General features: G+C 31.1%; 2 protein-coding genes across 2 annotated transcripts in view; one reads left to right on the top strand and one right to left on the bottom strand.

Moving 5' to 3' along the window:
* LOC111702673 (voltage-dependent calcium channel type A subunit alpha-1-like) overlaps positions 1-14,837 on the bottom strand; it is a 98,851-nt gene extending 84,014 nt beyond the window's left edge. The window contains 7 exon segments of the mRNA XM_023474427.1: positions 335-405; positions 6,310-6,374; positions 7,481-7,539; positions 7,613-7,680; positions 9,887-9,960; positions 11,576-11,649; positions 14,646-14,837. Coding sequence (XP_023330195.1) covers positions 335-405; positions 6,310-6,374; positions 7,481-7,539; positions 7,613-7,651 — 234 coding nt within the window. The 5' untranslated portion in view covers positions 7,652-7,680; positions 9,887-9,960; positions 11,576-11,649; positions 14,646-14,837.
* On the top strand, positions 8,102-8,447 carry LOC111702672 (uncharacterized). Its single transcript, XM_023474426.1, is given in 2 exon segments — positions 8,102-8,180; positions 8,341-8,447. Coding segments are annotated over 2 exon segments (186 nt in total).
* Positions 14,838-15,171: the final 334 nt, after the last annotated feature.

Genomic DNA, 15,171 nt, shown 5'->3' with positions numbered 1-15,171 from the left:
AATTAAAATAATCCCCTCTGGACAGTTTTTGGTTTGGTTTGGAAATTAAAATAATCCCCTCTGGACAGTTTTTGGTTTGGTTTGGAAATTAAAATAATCCCCTCTGGACAGTTTTTGGTTTGGTTTGGAAAATAAAATAACCCCAGAAAAAGAATAACAAACAAAGGGTAGCAACATATAATATGAGCAAAATAACAGAAAACAAGACAAACATGAAAAAAGTAAAAACAGGAATGATATATTAATGATATTTATTGTAAAAACTTAAAATAAAAACTTAATAGGAATAATATATTCATGATATTTATTGTAAAAACTTAAAATAAAAACTTACCAATTTCCTCGCTAGCTCTGTCTTGTCCCTGTTAGGCTGGGGTTCTTCTATCGCCAAAACAACACAATTTGCTGAAATATCATTACTTTAGAAATAATGTCAAAAAACTGTAGAAACCCTAAGCCCTTTTTCTGCTAACAATTTTAGCTTCAGATGCTGCTTTACATTCCAAAATTTTGCAGATTTTTCTGTTTTTTTTTCTCGACCAGAAACCTTCCTTATAGTTATGTGAATTAAGGCAAAAAAATTGGGCCCGATCGGTTCAGCCGTTTTGACGATTGTGGGATACAAATAACNATGAAATATAGCTCATTTTTGTCGCATAAATATATTGGTATAAACACACATTTATTCTTGGATATATTTAGATCTATTAGTCTACGTTTTCCGGAATATAATTATGTTATAATATTTATATAGAATGCATATATTAAGTATACCATGTCTGTGTATGTATAGAAATAGAAATAGAAAATTTGAAAAATGGGCTAAGTTTATTTAACAAAAAATTTATCTAATTTGAAAATGAAATTATGAAAGTAGAAGAGTATGAATCCAAATATTCTACGTCACTACGATATTCTAAAATATCTTTATGTGGCTTCAATTGATTTATTCATAGTTACTGCATATTTTATCCATGTTTGGGAGACAGTCAACAAAATTTTAAAATTTCGGTTTAGAAAAAAAAGATTTCTTTACAGCTGTTTCTTACATAAATGCATATTTGGGCCTTTGAATGAAGCTTGTTTGAGTCTGACGGTGATCAAGGAGATTGACCTCCACTCAGGGCTGGACACGTTCCAATTTTTCTATAGCCGTTTTGTGAAAGGTTAGTTCCAACCGTTAAAAAAGGAAAAACTTCACGTAGCCGTTAATTTTAAAGGTATGAACAGAACGTTAATTTTGCCAGAAAAATGTTCGTTTAAGAGTTTATGAAATCATTAACAGTTTTGAACATAGAAGACAACATTTCAAAACTATAATACAGAACTTATTTTTTTACAAATTTCATGCTATTTTAAGCAGACAAAAAACGAAATTCACGTTTTTTATAAAAAAATTCGTTTCGTTTTTTCAAAAACGGCTAATCCGTTTCGTTAACGATTTATAAATTAACGGTTTTTGCCGTTCGTTAGTGGACTCTTCCGTTAATTTTTGAAAACCTCCGTTGCGTTAACGGCACTTTGCCCAGTCCTATCTATCTATCTATCTCAACCAGCAGAAGATCACTCAGATGGAAAGACACTGTAGATGTGAGTTCAAGGAGGGGAGGAAGGCAAACCACATCAATCTCTAGTCCGAAACACATTCTCCTCATTTTCTCGTCCAAACCACCTCGAAATCCTCGTCCTTTCAATATTATTTTTTTAAGTGTCTAATCCTTCCAGATAAAACTATGTATAAAGAATCGGGCCACGTTAGGGCATAAATGAAATATCAAATTTTTGTAAATCAAAAAAAAAGTTTCAATTGAATTAAGATTTCAAGTTTAATTTCTTTAAAAATGTTCACCTTTTTTACGCGCATTTTCAGATATTTCTTGTGTAGAATGCCGCAAATAATTCCAAGTTTATAGAACTTCAATCTTTTTTGTTAGCTTTAGTGAAAACCATACAAATTTTTCCGGGTGGTTCCATGGGGAAAATTATAGGCAGAGGTATGCCGAATATTTTGCTATTTTTTCATATCACGAAGGTCAGCCATTACGGAGGCAGAAGAGATTTAAGTTTTACCTGAATAAAGTTTGACATCTATCTCATGGGTTTGAAGATTCCAACATAATATAATCATTGCAATACTTTAGTCCATCCATATTTTATGCCCTAACTTGGCCAGATTTAAAAAAAATAGTTTTATCTTCAAGAATTGGAAACTTTTTAACACAAAATAATCGAAGGACAAGGATTCCGAGGTGGTTCGGACGAGAAAATGAGGAGAATGTGGTTCGGACTAGAGATTGATGTGGTTGGCCTTCCTCCCCTCGTTCAAGAGACACTTCATATTAATAATCTTCATCAATTCATTTTTATGTAACTTTGAAAAAAAATAGACTAGAATCATTCCAATCGATTTTTTGATCCAAAAAAAAATCTTTGCAATTTGTTAAATAGCGTTACATATATTTTTCTTAATAATCTTCATCAATTCATTTTTATGAAACTTTGAAAAAGAATAGACTAGAACCATCCAATCGATTTTTTTTGATCCAAAAACTTTGCAATTTGTTAGATAGCGTTACATATATTTTTGTTAAATTTCACGCACAACCGGTATACGCCCCACCGGCGTACATTTGAATATCCGAGTTGGGCCAACCTTTGCAGTCCTACTTTGGACTGTACCGCCAATTTACTATTACTATGTTATTTCAACCTAAAACATGAACCTTGGAAACATTTTTAAGCTTTGTGCTTTGCCTGTTTTTTGTAATCCTACAAATATACATTTACAAATTTTACAGATATGGAAATGGATTATCGAATTTCGTTGAAATCTTCTGTTTATATATATTGGATAAAAGTATAAAACATTTGATGCAGAGGATTTTAACAAGAATTTTTATCCGTATTTTATTAATTCTTTATCAAAATAATTAATTTTAAAGTTCGATCATTTTTATTTTCACATGCTACAATTTTCTTGGCACTGTCCTGTTTAATATTGAATTTAGCATAATTGTTAAAATTGCCATGATTTCCGATATCCTTCAGTTTTTTGTTGAAAACTGAAAGCTGAAAACTTTAGAATGGTGGATATCGAGATCAAAGCGTGATCTTCTCTTTTTGTTAATCTCAAGATTAATTTTAGAATTAACCTTCAGTACGTATCCACAAATTCTATCTATCTATCTATATATCACTCTGTCTATCCATCTATCTATGTATCTATGTATCTATCTATTTTTATATTTAAGAATATGGCTTCTAAGGAAATAGCTATTTCAGCAAAACCAGTAAGGGTATCTGAGGTGAGCGGGGGGGNATGCTAGAATGCATCTTTTTTGACTAAAATTGTAATTGAAAAAATTTTTAAGTCATGGTCAGGATAACATAATATATAAAATAAAAGGAGTTCATGTTAAAAGATAAAGGGAGTTCTATTAAAATAAAGAAAAATTGCTCAAATCGAAAAATACTTATATAGAAAACACTAAACCAGTGCTCATTGAACTTAAAGTTACAAGCAAGTTCTCACAAAAAATCTACACATTTGGGTTACTAGGCTTTTAGGATGCTTCGCGCCCATCTTCTATTGAAATCGTGAACATGTTCTCTTTGTGTACATTTTTAAAAAAAAATTCGAGGATTTCAAAATTTTTCAAAATTTTACAAATATAAAAAAAACTTTTTAACAAGATCTTTTTAAATTTTGAACATTCATAAACCTTTTTGGGGTCACATGATGTCCTACACAAAACCGATCGATTCAGCCATTTTGACGTTTATTGGACACAAGCAAACAAACAGACAGGCGTAGACAAGCCAAAATTATATATAGAAGAAGTAAAACTAAAAATAAGTACTATACAGTTCTAAAATGCACACATCTAAGGGTACAAAAAAGTAAAACCGAGTTAACGAGGTAAAGACCAAAGGACAAGACTGAGAAAAGGAGAGTACTACTTAGTAGAAAGATAAATGGTAGACTTGTTGAAAGAGAAATGAAAACAAAAAATGATGATTAAAGAAATTAACTAATTGATTGAAAGGTATGAAAAAACAAATCTAATTGGCAGAAAGAGAAAGGTAAAAGAATTGATGGATTGACAGAAAAACGGGAAGGACTAATTGGTTGAAAGAGAAAGGAAAATTATTGAGTATGATTTTGATAGAAAGGGATAGTAAAAATTGGTTAAAAAAGAAAGGTAAAATACTTAATTGGTTGACAAAGGGTTGAAAGAGTTAGGGAAAGTACTTATTGGTTGAAAAAGAAAGGAAAAGTACTACGAATTGGTTGAAAGAAAAACGGAAAGGATTAATTGGTTGAAAGAGAAAACAGAACTCTAAGGCATTGTTTTAAAAAGAAAGGGAAAATACAAAATGGTTGAAAGAGATAGGTAAAATAATTGATTGGTTGACAGAAAAAGGGAAAGCAAAACAATTTGGTTGAAAAATAAAAAAGTATTAATTTCTTTAAAAAGAAAGAGATAGTACTATGAACAGGTGGAAAGAGAAAGGAAAATATTAATTATTAAAAGAGAAAGTAAAAGTACTATTTGAATTGGTTAAAAGAGAAAGGGAAAGTACTAATTGGTTGAAAGAGAAAGGAACCAAGATAAATAAAGAATATATTTAGCTGTCACGTCTTCTCTCACTTGAGTTTCAGGAGTATATATTCCCTTTGAAAATTATTACATAAAAAAAGTTTAAAACTTAAAGCTTTCGTTGAAAAACAAAATCCTCAATACATTCTATGGGGGGGGGGGAGAATATAGATTGTGAGTATTTACCCCTGTTGTTATTTTCCCCAGATCGCCAGATATTTCTTATTCAACTTTTTATATTACCGTTCTACTTTTACTTATTTGTTCTTATTATTACATTAACTATTTGCATCACTTTTTCAACATAAAACACCCACATTTCCAGATAATACAGGGTGTCCCACGAAACATGACAATAGCAAGACGACTTGAAAGTCGTCTTCTATCTACTTTAACATGTATGATTCTTGAAACAATTATCACATAATTCTCCTAGCCCTGGTATTTCCAAAAAGTGGTCTGCGTTTTTTGTGCTTTCAATATTACCGGAGATATAAAGAGTTTGGTTCAGATTTCAATTTTGTTAAATAAAAGCAAAATTGTCGAAATCTGAACGAAATTCTTCATATCTCGGGCAATATTGAAAGCACAAAAAAGGCAGACCACATTTTGGAAATGGCAGGACAAGGGAAATTTTGTGATTATTATCTCTAAAAATTTACTTCTAAAATTAGGTTGACAAATAAATGCAGCAAATTATATCAAAAATCAAGACAATATTCAAGTCGTCTTGCATACTGTCATGTTTCGCGGGACACCCTGTATGTATTAATAAGATGGGACCCAGCTTTGATTGGAAATAAAATTTCCAAATAAAATCAACCTACTCAACTGAGAATCTTTAAACTAAGTTTAAAGAACATTTCCGTGGTTATACTGAGTTCCCAAATTAAAATATGAGGCAAATCGGTGGAGAGTTTCGTGAGGTATGATCGGAATTCGTTGGATACTACAGTGTTACTTTCACTGGAAACACCGGTTCATTTCATGCACCGGATCGACTTACAACCAATTCTGTACTGTACAAATACAGAATATTAACCGGGTCGACTTACAACCAACTAGAGCAAGCTGTACAGTACAAATACAGAATATGTAAGGCAAACTCCAAATGAAAGATCCCCTTCTAATGACATTTCTGGGCTTTATATACATACTAGCTTGGGAACCCAGCTTTGCCTGGAGTTTTCCTAATTAAAGTCAACCCATACAATCTAAAAGTTTTAAACCAGGCTAAGAATATTCCCGTGATTCTACAAAATTCCTATCTCAAAATTTAGACCAGTGGTTCATGAGTTATGATTGAACATCTAAACCGTAAAACAGAGATATTCATACATGTATAGATAGATCTAAGAAAGTAGGGTGGGAACCCAGCTTTGTCTGGAAACGTACTAAACTTACTCTGTGAAGGTAAACTCATTCAAAATAGAAAATTTCTACGGAGTTCCCCATTTGAGGCAGATCGGTTAGGAAGTTTGCGGATTATAATCGGGCATACTAACAGAGATTACTACTTTTATAAAGGTAAGCGCTGGACTGTTTCTGATTCAGGTTTTAAACGTATTTATTAAAACAAATGAAAAATATTAAAAAATGAACATTTTTAAAAGTGTTCGTTAAAATGATTTAGTTCATTAAAATTTACAAATTACATAATACAATTCTCCAAGAGGGCCTCTTGTTACTTCAAAATAAATTTGGTTACCTATAATTGTAAGAAGAACTGTGTACTCGAAAGGAGGCCATTCGATCAAAAATTTGGTGGCTCGTCTATATATTAGCATTCATTATCATAGTCAATCAAGAAAGTACAAAAAACATGTGGGACACATTTAAGCAAATATTCTTATTTGGACAAATTTATTTTTTTATAATTTTTCAAGCTTCAAAGTAATATCAGTTTAAATGCTACTTTTGGATCGAAGGCTAATTTGTAATGAATGGGATGACTAAGGTGAATGGGATGAATGGGATTAATGTGATCAATGGGATGAATGAGATGAGTGGGATGAATGAGATGAATAGGATGAATGAGACGAATTTGATGAATGAGATGAATGGGATGAATGAGATGAATGGGGATGAATGAGATGAGTGGGATGAATGAGATGAATAGGATGAATGAGACGAATTTGATGAATGAGATGAATGGGATGAATGAGATGAATGGGATGAATGAGATGAACGGGATGAATGGGATTAATGGGATAAATAGATGCCTGGGATGAATGAGATGAAATGGATGAATGGGATAAATGGGATAAATGGGATGAAGGGGATGAATGGGATAAAAGAGATGAATGGGATTAATTGGATTAATGTAATGAATGGGATGAATTGGATGAATGAGATGAATGAGAGGAATGAGATAAATAAGATGAATGAGATGAATGAGATGAATGAGATAATGGGATGAATAGGATAAATTGAATGTATGGAATGAATGAGATTATGGAATGAAATAAATGAATGGAATCAATGAAATGAATGGAATGAATGAGATAAATGGAATGAATGAGATGAACGGAATGAATAAGATGAATAAGATGAATTGAATGTACGGAATGAATGAAATGAATGGAATGAATTGAATGAATGAAATGAATGAAATGAATGAAATGAATGAAATGAATGAAATGAATGAAATGAATGAATGAAATGAATGAAATGAATGAAATGAATGAAATGAATGAAATGAATGAAATGAATGGAATGAATGAGTTGTATGGAATGAATGCGATGAATGGAATGAATAAGATTAATGGAATGAATGAGATGAATGGAATGAATGGGATAAATGAGATTAATTGAATGAATGTGATGAATGGAATGAATGGGATGAATGTGAGGAATGTGAGGAATGGGATGAATGGTTCCTAATAGGGTTTGTATCGGAGAGGATAAAGAGGGATGAAGGCCCGGCTCCTGGTTCAACCTAAAATAAAGATTTCTGAAGAAAAGTAATTTAAAACAAATTATGACAAAAAACAATTCTTTAATTTTTTAACCTGTAAATTCTTTTTCTTCGGTGCAGGTTCCCCTTCCATTTTGATATGATATCTTGTGCGCTAAAGCCCTGATCATTGAAAAAAATATAATAAATAATATTACAAAAAATGTCGTTTGTTGATATTTTCAAGTGAAAAATTTCAATTTCCCATTTTACTTTGTTTATAGGTTTGTTTGTAAAAGGCTGATTTAATAAATGCCATGAATAATTGATAATTTACAAAGTGATGTACATTACACCCAACACAATAAGAAGGTAGAATAAAAGCCCATAGAGACGTTTATCGCATAATAAGATTGAAAAATGATGCTGCAATTACTTGACAAAGTTGAAAAAAAACTTCTTAAAAGGCAAACTAGAAAGGATCACCTAGAAAGGATTTACTAGAAAGGATCATCTAGAAAGGATAAACTAGAAAGGATCAACTAGAAAGGATCAACTAGAAAGGATCAACTAGAAAGGATCACCTAGAAAGGATCAACAAGAAATGATCAACAAGAAAGAATCAACTAGAAAGGATCAACTAGAAAGGATCAACTAGGAAGGATCAACTAAAAGGGATCAAAAAGAAAGAAACGACTAGAAAGGATTAACTAGAAAGTATCACCTAGAAAGGATCACCTAGAAAGGATCAACTAGAAAGGATCAACTAGAAAGGATCAACTAGAAAGGATCAGCTAGAAATGATCAACAAGAAAGAAACAACTAGAAAGGATTTACTAAAAGGATCACCTAGAAAGGATGACCAGAAAGGATCAACTAGAAAGGATCAACTAGAAAGGATCAACTAGAAGGGATCAACTAGAAGGGATCACATAGAAAGGATCAACTAGAAGGGATCAACTAGAAAGGATCAACTACGAAAACACCTTTTCATGAAACTTTTGAAAGGATGAAATCGAGAACGAAAAAATACGGAATTTTGTCTTTAATAGTTTCCTTTAAACTTGTATTAGGTTGGTTTGGAATTAAAATAATCCCCTCTGGACAGTTTTTGGTTTGGTTTGGAATTAAAATAATCCCCTCTGGACAGTTTTTGGTTTGGTTTGGAAATTAAATAATCCCCTCTGGACAGTTTTTGGTTTGGTTTGGAAAATAAAATAACCCCCTCTGGACAGTTTTTGGTTTGGTTTGGAAATTAAAATAACCCCCTCTAGACAGTTTTTGGTTTAGTTTGGAATTAAAATAATCCCCATTGGACAGTTTTTGGTTTGGTTTGGAAAATAAAATAACCCCCTCTGGACAGTTTTTGGTTTGGTTTGGAAATTAAAATAATCCCCTCTGGACAGTTTTTGGTTTGGTTTGGAAATTAAAATAATCCCTTCTGGACAGTTTTTGGTTTGGTTTGGAAATTAAAATAATCCCCTCTGGACAGTTTTTGGTTTGGTTTGGAAAAAATAATCCCCTTTAGACAGTTTTTGGTTTGGTTTGGAAAATAAAATAACCCCCTCTGGACAGTTTTTGGTTTGGTTTGGAAAATAAAATAACCCCCTTTGGAAAGTTTTTGGTTTGGTTTGGAAAATAAAATATTCCCCTCTGGACAGTTTTTGGTTTGGTTTGGAAAATAAAATAATCCCCTCTTGACAGTTTTTGGTTTGGTTTGGAAAATAAAATAACCCCCTCCGGACAGTTTTTGGTTTGGTTTGGAAAATAAAATAACCCCCTCTGGACAGTTTTTGGTTTGGTTTGGAAATTAAAATAATCCCCTCTGGACAGTTTTTGGTTTGGTTTGGAAATTAAAATAATCCCTTCTGGACAGTTTTTGGTTTGGTTTGGAAATTAAAATAATCCCCTCTGGACAGTTTTTGGTTTGGATTGGAAATTAAAATAATCCCCATTGGACAGTTTTTGGTTTGGTTTGGAAATTAAAATATTCCCCTCTGGACAGTTTTTGGTTTGGTTTGGAACATAAAAATGGCGACCTGTCGATTTTATTTGTTTGGTTTGGAAACAAAAAAAAAGGTTACTTTTTTTAACAGATTATGCAGTTTGTGATGAAAATAAAAATGACTGCCCTTAAAATGTATTTGGTTTGATTTTGAAAATAAAAATGGCCACCTTTACACTGTATTTGGTTTGGTTTTGAAAATAAAAATGGCTACCTTTAAACTGTATTTGGTTTGGTTTTGAAAATGGCTACCTTTAAACTGTATTTGGTTTGGTTTTGAATATAAAACTGGCTACCTTTAAACTGTATTTGGTTTGGTTTTGAATATAAAAATGGCTACCTTTAAACTGTATTTGGTTTGGTTTTGAATATAAAAATGGCTACCTTTAAACTGTATCACAGTGGAGTCTAATTTATCTAATATTTGCTCCTGTCAACACATTCTAGTCATACAATATCTAAACAATAATATCAAAAATAAAAGATTACAAAGTTTTCATATTAAAAGTTTTATTTCTTTAACCACATAAAAAACCGAAACTGAAAATTGATGCACAAGCAAAGCACAAATTGCTCAAAATGTATTTCTCGCAACAACAATTAGCGCGAAATATAGATAATTCAAATGCAATTAAAATTATTCTAAGCGCAATAAATTTTTTTTTTGTGTGCTGAATTCCGTGTAAATTTTATAACACAATTTGCTCGAAACTTTGCCATACAAAATACATGTGTTTTGTATTACATATTATCTAAACCAGTTTTAAGCAATATGCATTTCATGTAATTACGATTTTATACATAAATATATACTTAAACTGGTTGAAAAGACTCTTGTTTAACATCATTTTTAATATATTTTTGGAGGCTGTTTTCCATAATATTACCGTAAGGAGGTGTTTGTAAGGTTTCATATAACCTCTAGGCTACATTTAGAGCTATGGTAGATATTTTTTTAATTTATTTATCGTTTTCATTAAATAACTGCTTTGAAAAAGTCAAAATCAAATTATTTTACCAAAAACAAAATGGTTTTAAACTTAGATGAAATGAAACACACTTGGCTCCAACTAACATTGTCGAATCCCTATATCTCTGGTGTAAAATTTGATACCAAATTTCGGCTACTAGATCTAACATAATTCATAGTTTGAAATGTCCATGGTATACGATAAGGTTGCCACAATATTAGACATACAGTAAGAACAAAAAAAATAGAAATAAAACATTTTGAATAGAAAAGAAGCTTTTGGTCATAAAAAAAGATAGGTTAAGAAAATGTACCTCAAAACTAAATGACAAACAAACTTTTTAAAATATAGAGTTTGATTAGCATAATGCTTAGTCAGATTGTTCCTATAGTGAGACCTGATATTGGTTTCAATTATTCGTTCAACCTTTTCCCATCAACTCATCCATCTTATATTCAAAGAAACCTTTCTGCTACAACACGAAATGTTAACCCTAAAATCTTCCTGTTCAATTCAAATCAATGACTTTGGTTTTGCTATTAGTTTGCACGTTTATTGATCCGCATTAAAGGAAGTGTTTGCGAAAAACTAAATCAAGGGTATACGCTGATTTCAAATTAAATTTGAATAGCAGAGACACCAGAGGTCAAATAATCCTCCTTAAAGTACATCGTATGTAAAAAAAAGAAGAATATTATGAAAAATCAACTATCTACGAATGGGTCAAATCGAAATCGACATTGGTAGGTTGTATAATATCTGAATGATTAATTGTAAAGTTTATTGTAATATTTTCAATCTAAGTGGAATAATGCAACTCTGTGAATTTATATGTATGCAAAGCTCTCATAGGTATAAGACGCCTTTAACCATTTTCCTCTAATATATGCAACAGATAAAAGTTAGATTAGTAGTGACCGATAACAAATTCCATCAGCCTATACCCCTTTTGTTTTTCGCTAACACTCCCTTTCATAAACTTTATTAGAGAGGCACTTTGTTTTCAATGACTGGACAACCGTTCGGTTCGGTCAATGGGGTTCCTAAGTTATGCGCGGGCAAACAGAGATTACTACTTTATATATATAGATGAAATATATACCTGGGTACAACAAAATGTAGAAACTATTGAGGCATCTAGTATTCCATATTCAACACCATTGCTTGCAGTACACACTAAAAAGAACTTCTAATAACTGTTTCATAAAAAATCTTTATTAAGTAGAATTGGTTAATAGAATTTTAACCGATATGTAAATATCAAGATATTTGTTTTTTTAAGTGGATTGTTTATTGTTTTAAAGCGAGGCATGAATAGTGTACCAATTCTGTCCTGAACCTTCTCACCGACAGTTTTTTAAAGTGTCTACGCAGTCTTTATTTATGTTAGTAGACACGTTCTTAATAAACTTTTTTTAAAGTACTACGCGGTTCTATGAAACAAAAATATTTAATTTTACAATAAGGCCTTTCTTATGGCTTTTATTTATTGTTTTTCTTTTAATTGTCCAAAAATTCTAATTTTCTTTTAATGTTTATCAATCATTATAATAATTTAATATTCAACCATTAATTGATTATATGTTGTTTATCAAAAAATTGTGTTTTTAAACCTGCGTAAAAAATCAAAATTTCCTGCTAATTAAAGATTCTAGAATTCGGATGAAATAAACTGAATTTAAAGGTTAAATAAATTACCACTATAAACCAGGATTCGATAAATATTCAGTGAATTATGTATTATAGAAGAAAAACTATTAGAAAAAGTTGTTCTAAGTTTAATCAATGAAATGGGTCACGTTTTTACTAAAATATTCATTTAAGTTTACTGAAATATCAAATCTTATTGTAAAGATAAAAACACTCATATTTTATAAAGTTTAACCCGGAACTTTTGAGACATCGCGCGGAAGAAAGATTAAGATGTCTTTTTTTAACCTACTGATAATGGAATTATTCCGATATATAGTTTTTTTATCGAATAATAATAATAATAATAACCCGTCAAAAAAATTGTCAAGACGGATTTGTCAATTCTTTCTACTTCTTCGAAGTTCTGGGTGGGTCCCAATCACTCTGATAAATCAAATCGCTGTGCGGATGAACTTCATGAGATTCGTATTATAAAATTTAGGTTTTACAGCTGTAGCAAGATAAAAAACGAAGTTTATTTAATATATCTTTGCAACCTGACGTGTATACATATTTTGAACATTTAACTACAAGATCTGTACCGCAATTCATAGTTTGTAATATAGGTTGCGGAAAAATAATAAATGGAAATAAAATTAGAATTTGAGACGACTGTTCGGTGCTAGAGATGGAGAAGAATGAAAAGCAAAGGCCAAGGATGTAACGAAGTGACTTGAATTTCTTGAAGTTCCTAATCTAGGTCAATTAGTTATTGTCTTAATTGTCTAGTGTACACAGTTGTATTGTTTCTTGTTTTAAAACAATTAAAATAGTTGAACCCATCTAGATTATCAAGTACAATAGGTGGCAACAGAGAAATGGACTAATTACACACGACGTCACAAGTGTCAAATATAACAACGAAATTTTCTCAAATTTGTTGACATGTTTTCCAATAAAAAAGGTGAAAACACAGAAAATAAAGAACATACGAAATTTCACTTATTTCACTGTAAAATAAATACGTTTTATCTAAAATAATCACTATTATTAATAATTTTGTTTGTCACATCAACTGAGTTGACTGGCATAAGAATACTGAGAGTGTAGAAATTCTGCGTTGCCATCTATTGTACTGGAATCTATTTGGTTGAACCAAACCTTGAATATGTTGGAACTTTACAAACAATGAAATCGATTAAATAGATTTCATGCAAAATAATCATTAAGAAAACCATTTTCAAAAACAAAGCATTTAAAAATGTTTCGGATAAAAATGATTATCAATTAAAAAAAGCGGAAAATTGATTCCTTTGAGACAAGCTCTCAAAACTTTTTTGTTTATATTATACTTGTAATTTCATTTTATCTATATAAATTCTTTGCTTGTCTGTCGGTCTGTCTGTCCGTTTGTATCCAATAAACGTCAAAACGGCTGAACCGATCGGGCCCAAATTTTTAAGTGGTACCTCACATGTCCCCAAGGAAGAATTATAGATGATCAAAAATTTTAAATTTTGCCTCAACTAAAGATGATTTGCATTAAATTTTAAAAGTCCACGACATTTTTTATAAAATCCGCCAATTTTTTTTTTTTTTAATTATTACAAAGAGATATGTATGCAAATGTAAACACACGTTCACAGTTGAAATAGAAAATGGGAGCGAAGCACCCTGAAAGCCTATAGTATTGTTTATATTCCAACAATAAAAACGTGAAATCGGTTAATTCGATTGGATAGATGCAACTTTTAAGTGGGACCACAAAAACTAGATGCTGTCCCCCAATCATCTGAATACTAAATTTTAGAGATTTTACTTGTTTCCGTAAAAAATGTTAAGGCAATTAACAAAAAAGTACAGTAGCCACGCAACCTGAGTCGGTTGAGTCGTTTAGACGTCTATTGGATACGAAAAGTCAGACATCTATAAAAATACTGCGTTACTGGCTAAAACCATTAGCTGGATGCTTACTGATCGTGATTTGAAAATAAAACCCTTCTTTTTTTTAAATTATAAGTTTGAATATTTAACACATTTATTTCTTTGCAGACAAACGAATAAATTAAGTCAAGATTGACACCATAGAAAGGAAGCCATATGAAGCCTTTGAAGGGTTTGTCTATAGGAAATTTAACAAAAAAAAAATTATATGCATATATACTATTAGTAAGCTGTAATATCGGAGAATTTTTTTTACCTTTTTCTCAAATTTCTAAACATCTTTTCATCTGCACAATATAGAAATTTTCCGTATCCAGAAATTGTACAAACAAACTTTTTAATAAAAAATACACTTTTAAGGTTCAGAGAAAAAATTATTTTTTTGAAGATCTAGGTTTGCATCCTGTAAATTATGTTTGAAAACTTTATAGTTGCAGGAATTTTGCGCTTTTCAGGACTCACTCACTTGTTTTTATTCATATTTCATGCAATCTATACTTTTCACAATTTCTTCTGAAGTTCAAAAACCTGAAGGTTGTTTTGATTTTAATATAAAATACCATTTCTCCATAAAATGTGTCAAAATATATATTTACCTTGATTTACGAGGTTTACAGTGTCACATGGTGAATCTTGATTCATCTTAATATTTAAGTATAATCTACGAGCACTCCCTACTTCTCACTCAACCACCTGATGAACCCACTGCCCAGCTGTGCCACCCAAACTACTGTTTTCCCGGATTTTATTGAATCATATTTCCCTGATTTTTAGCTCACTGTCAATAATAATAATAACCCGTCAAAAAAATTGTCAAGACGGATTTGTTTCAATTCTTTCTACTTCTTCGAAGTTCTGGGTGGGTCCCAATCACTCTGATAAATCAAATCGCTGTGCGGATGAACTTCATGAGATTCGTATTATAAAATTTAGGTTTTACAGCTGTAGCAAGATAAAAAACGAAGTTTATTTAATATATCTTTGCAACCTGACGTGTATACATATTTATTTTGGTCAAGGTTATCCCATTAAGAATACTGATAATAAACTATATATAAATATATGTATAGACGTGTATAGTACGTTGTAGATAACTGATAATAGATCAGAGATGCTTAATTA

This window comes from Eurytemora carolleeae, unplaced genomic scaffold (genome assembly GCF_000591075.1).
Source record: "Eurytemora carolleeae unplaced genomic scaffold, Eaff_2.0 scaffold7, whole genome shotgun sequence".
Classification (NCBI taxonomy): Eukaryota; Metazoa; Arthropoda; class Copepoda; order Calanoida; family Temoridae; genus Eurytemora; species Eurytemora carolleeae.
This window is presented reverse-complemented; position numbering and strand designations above follow the sequence as displayed.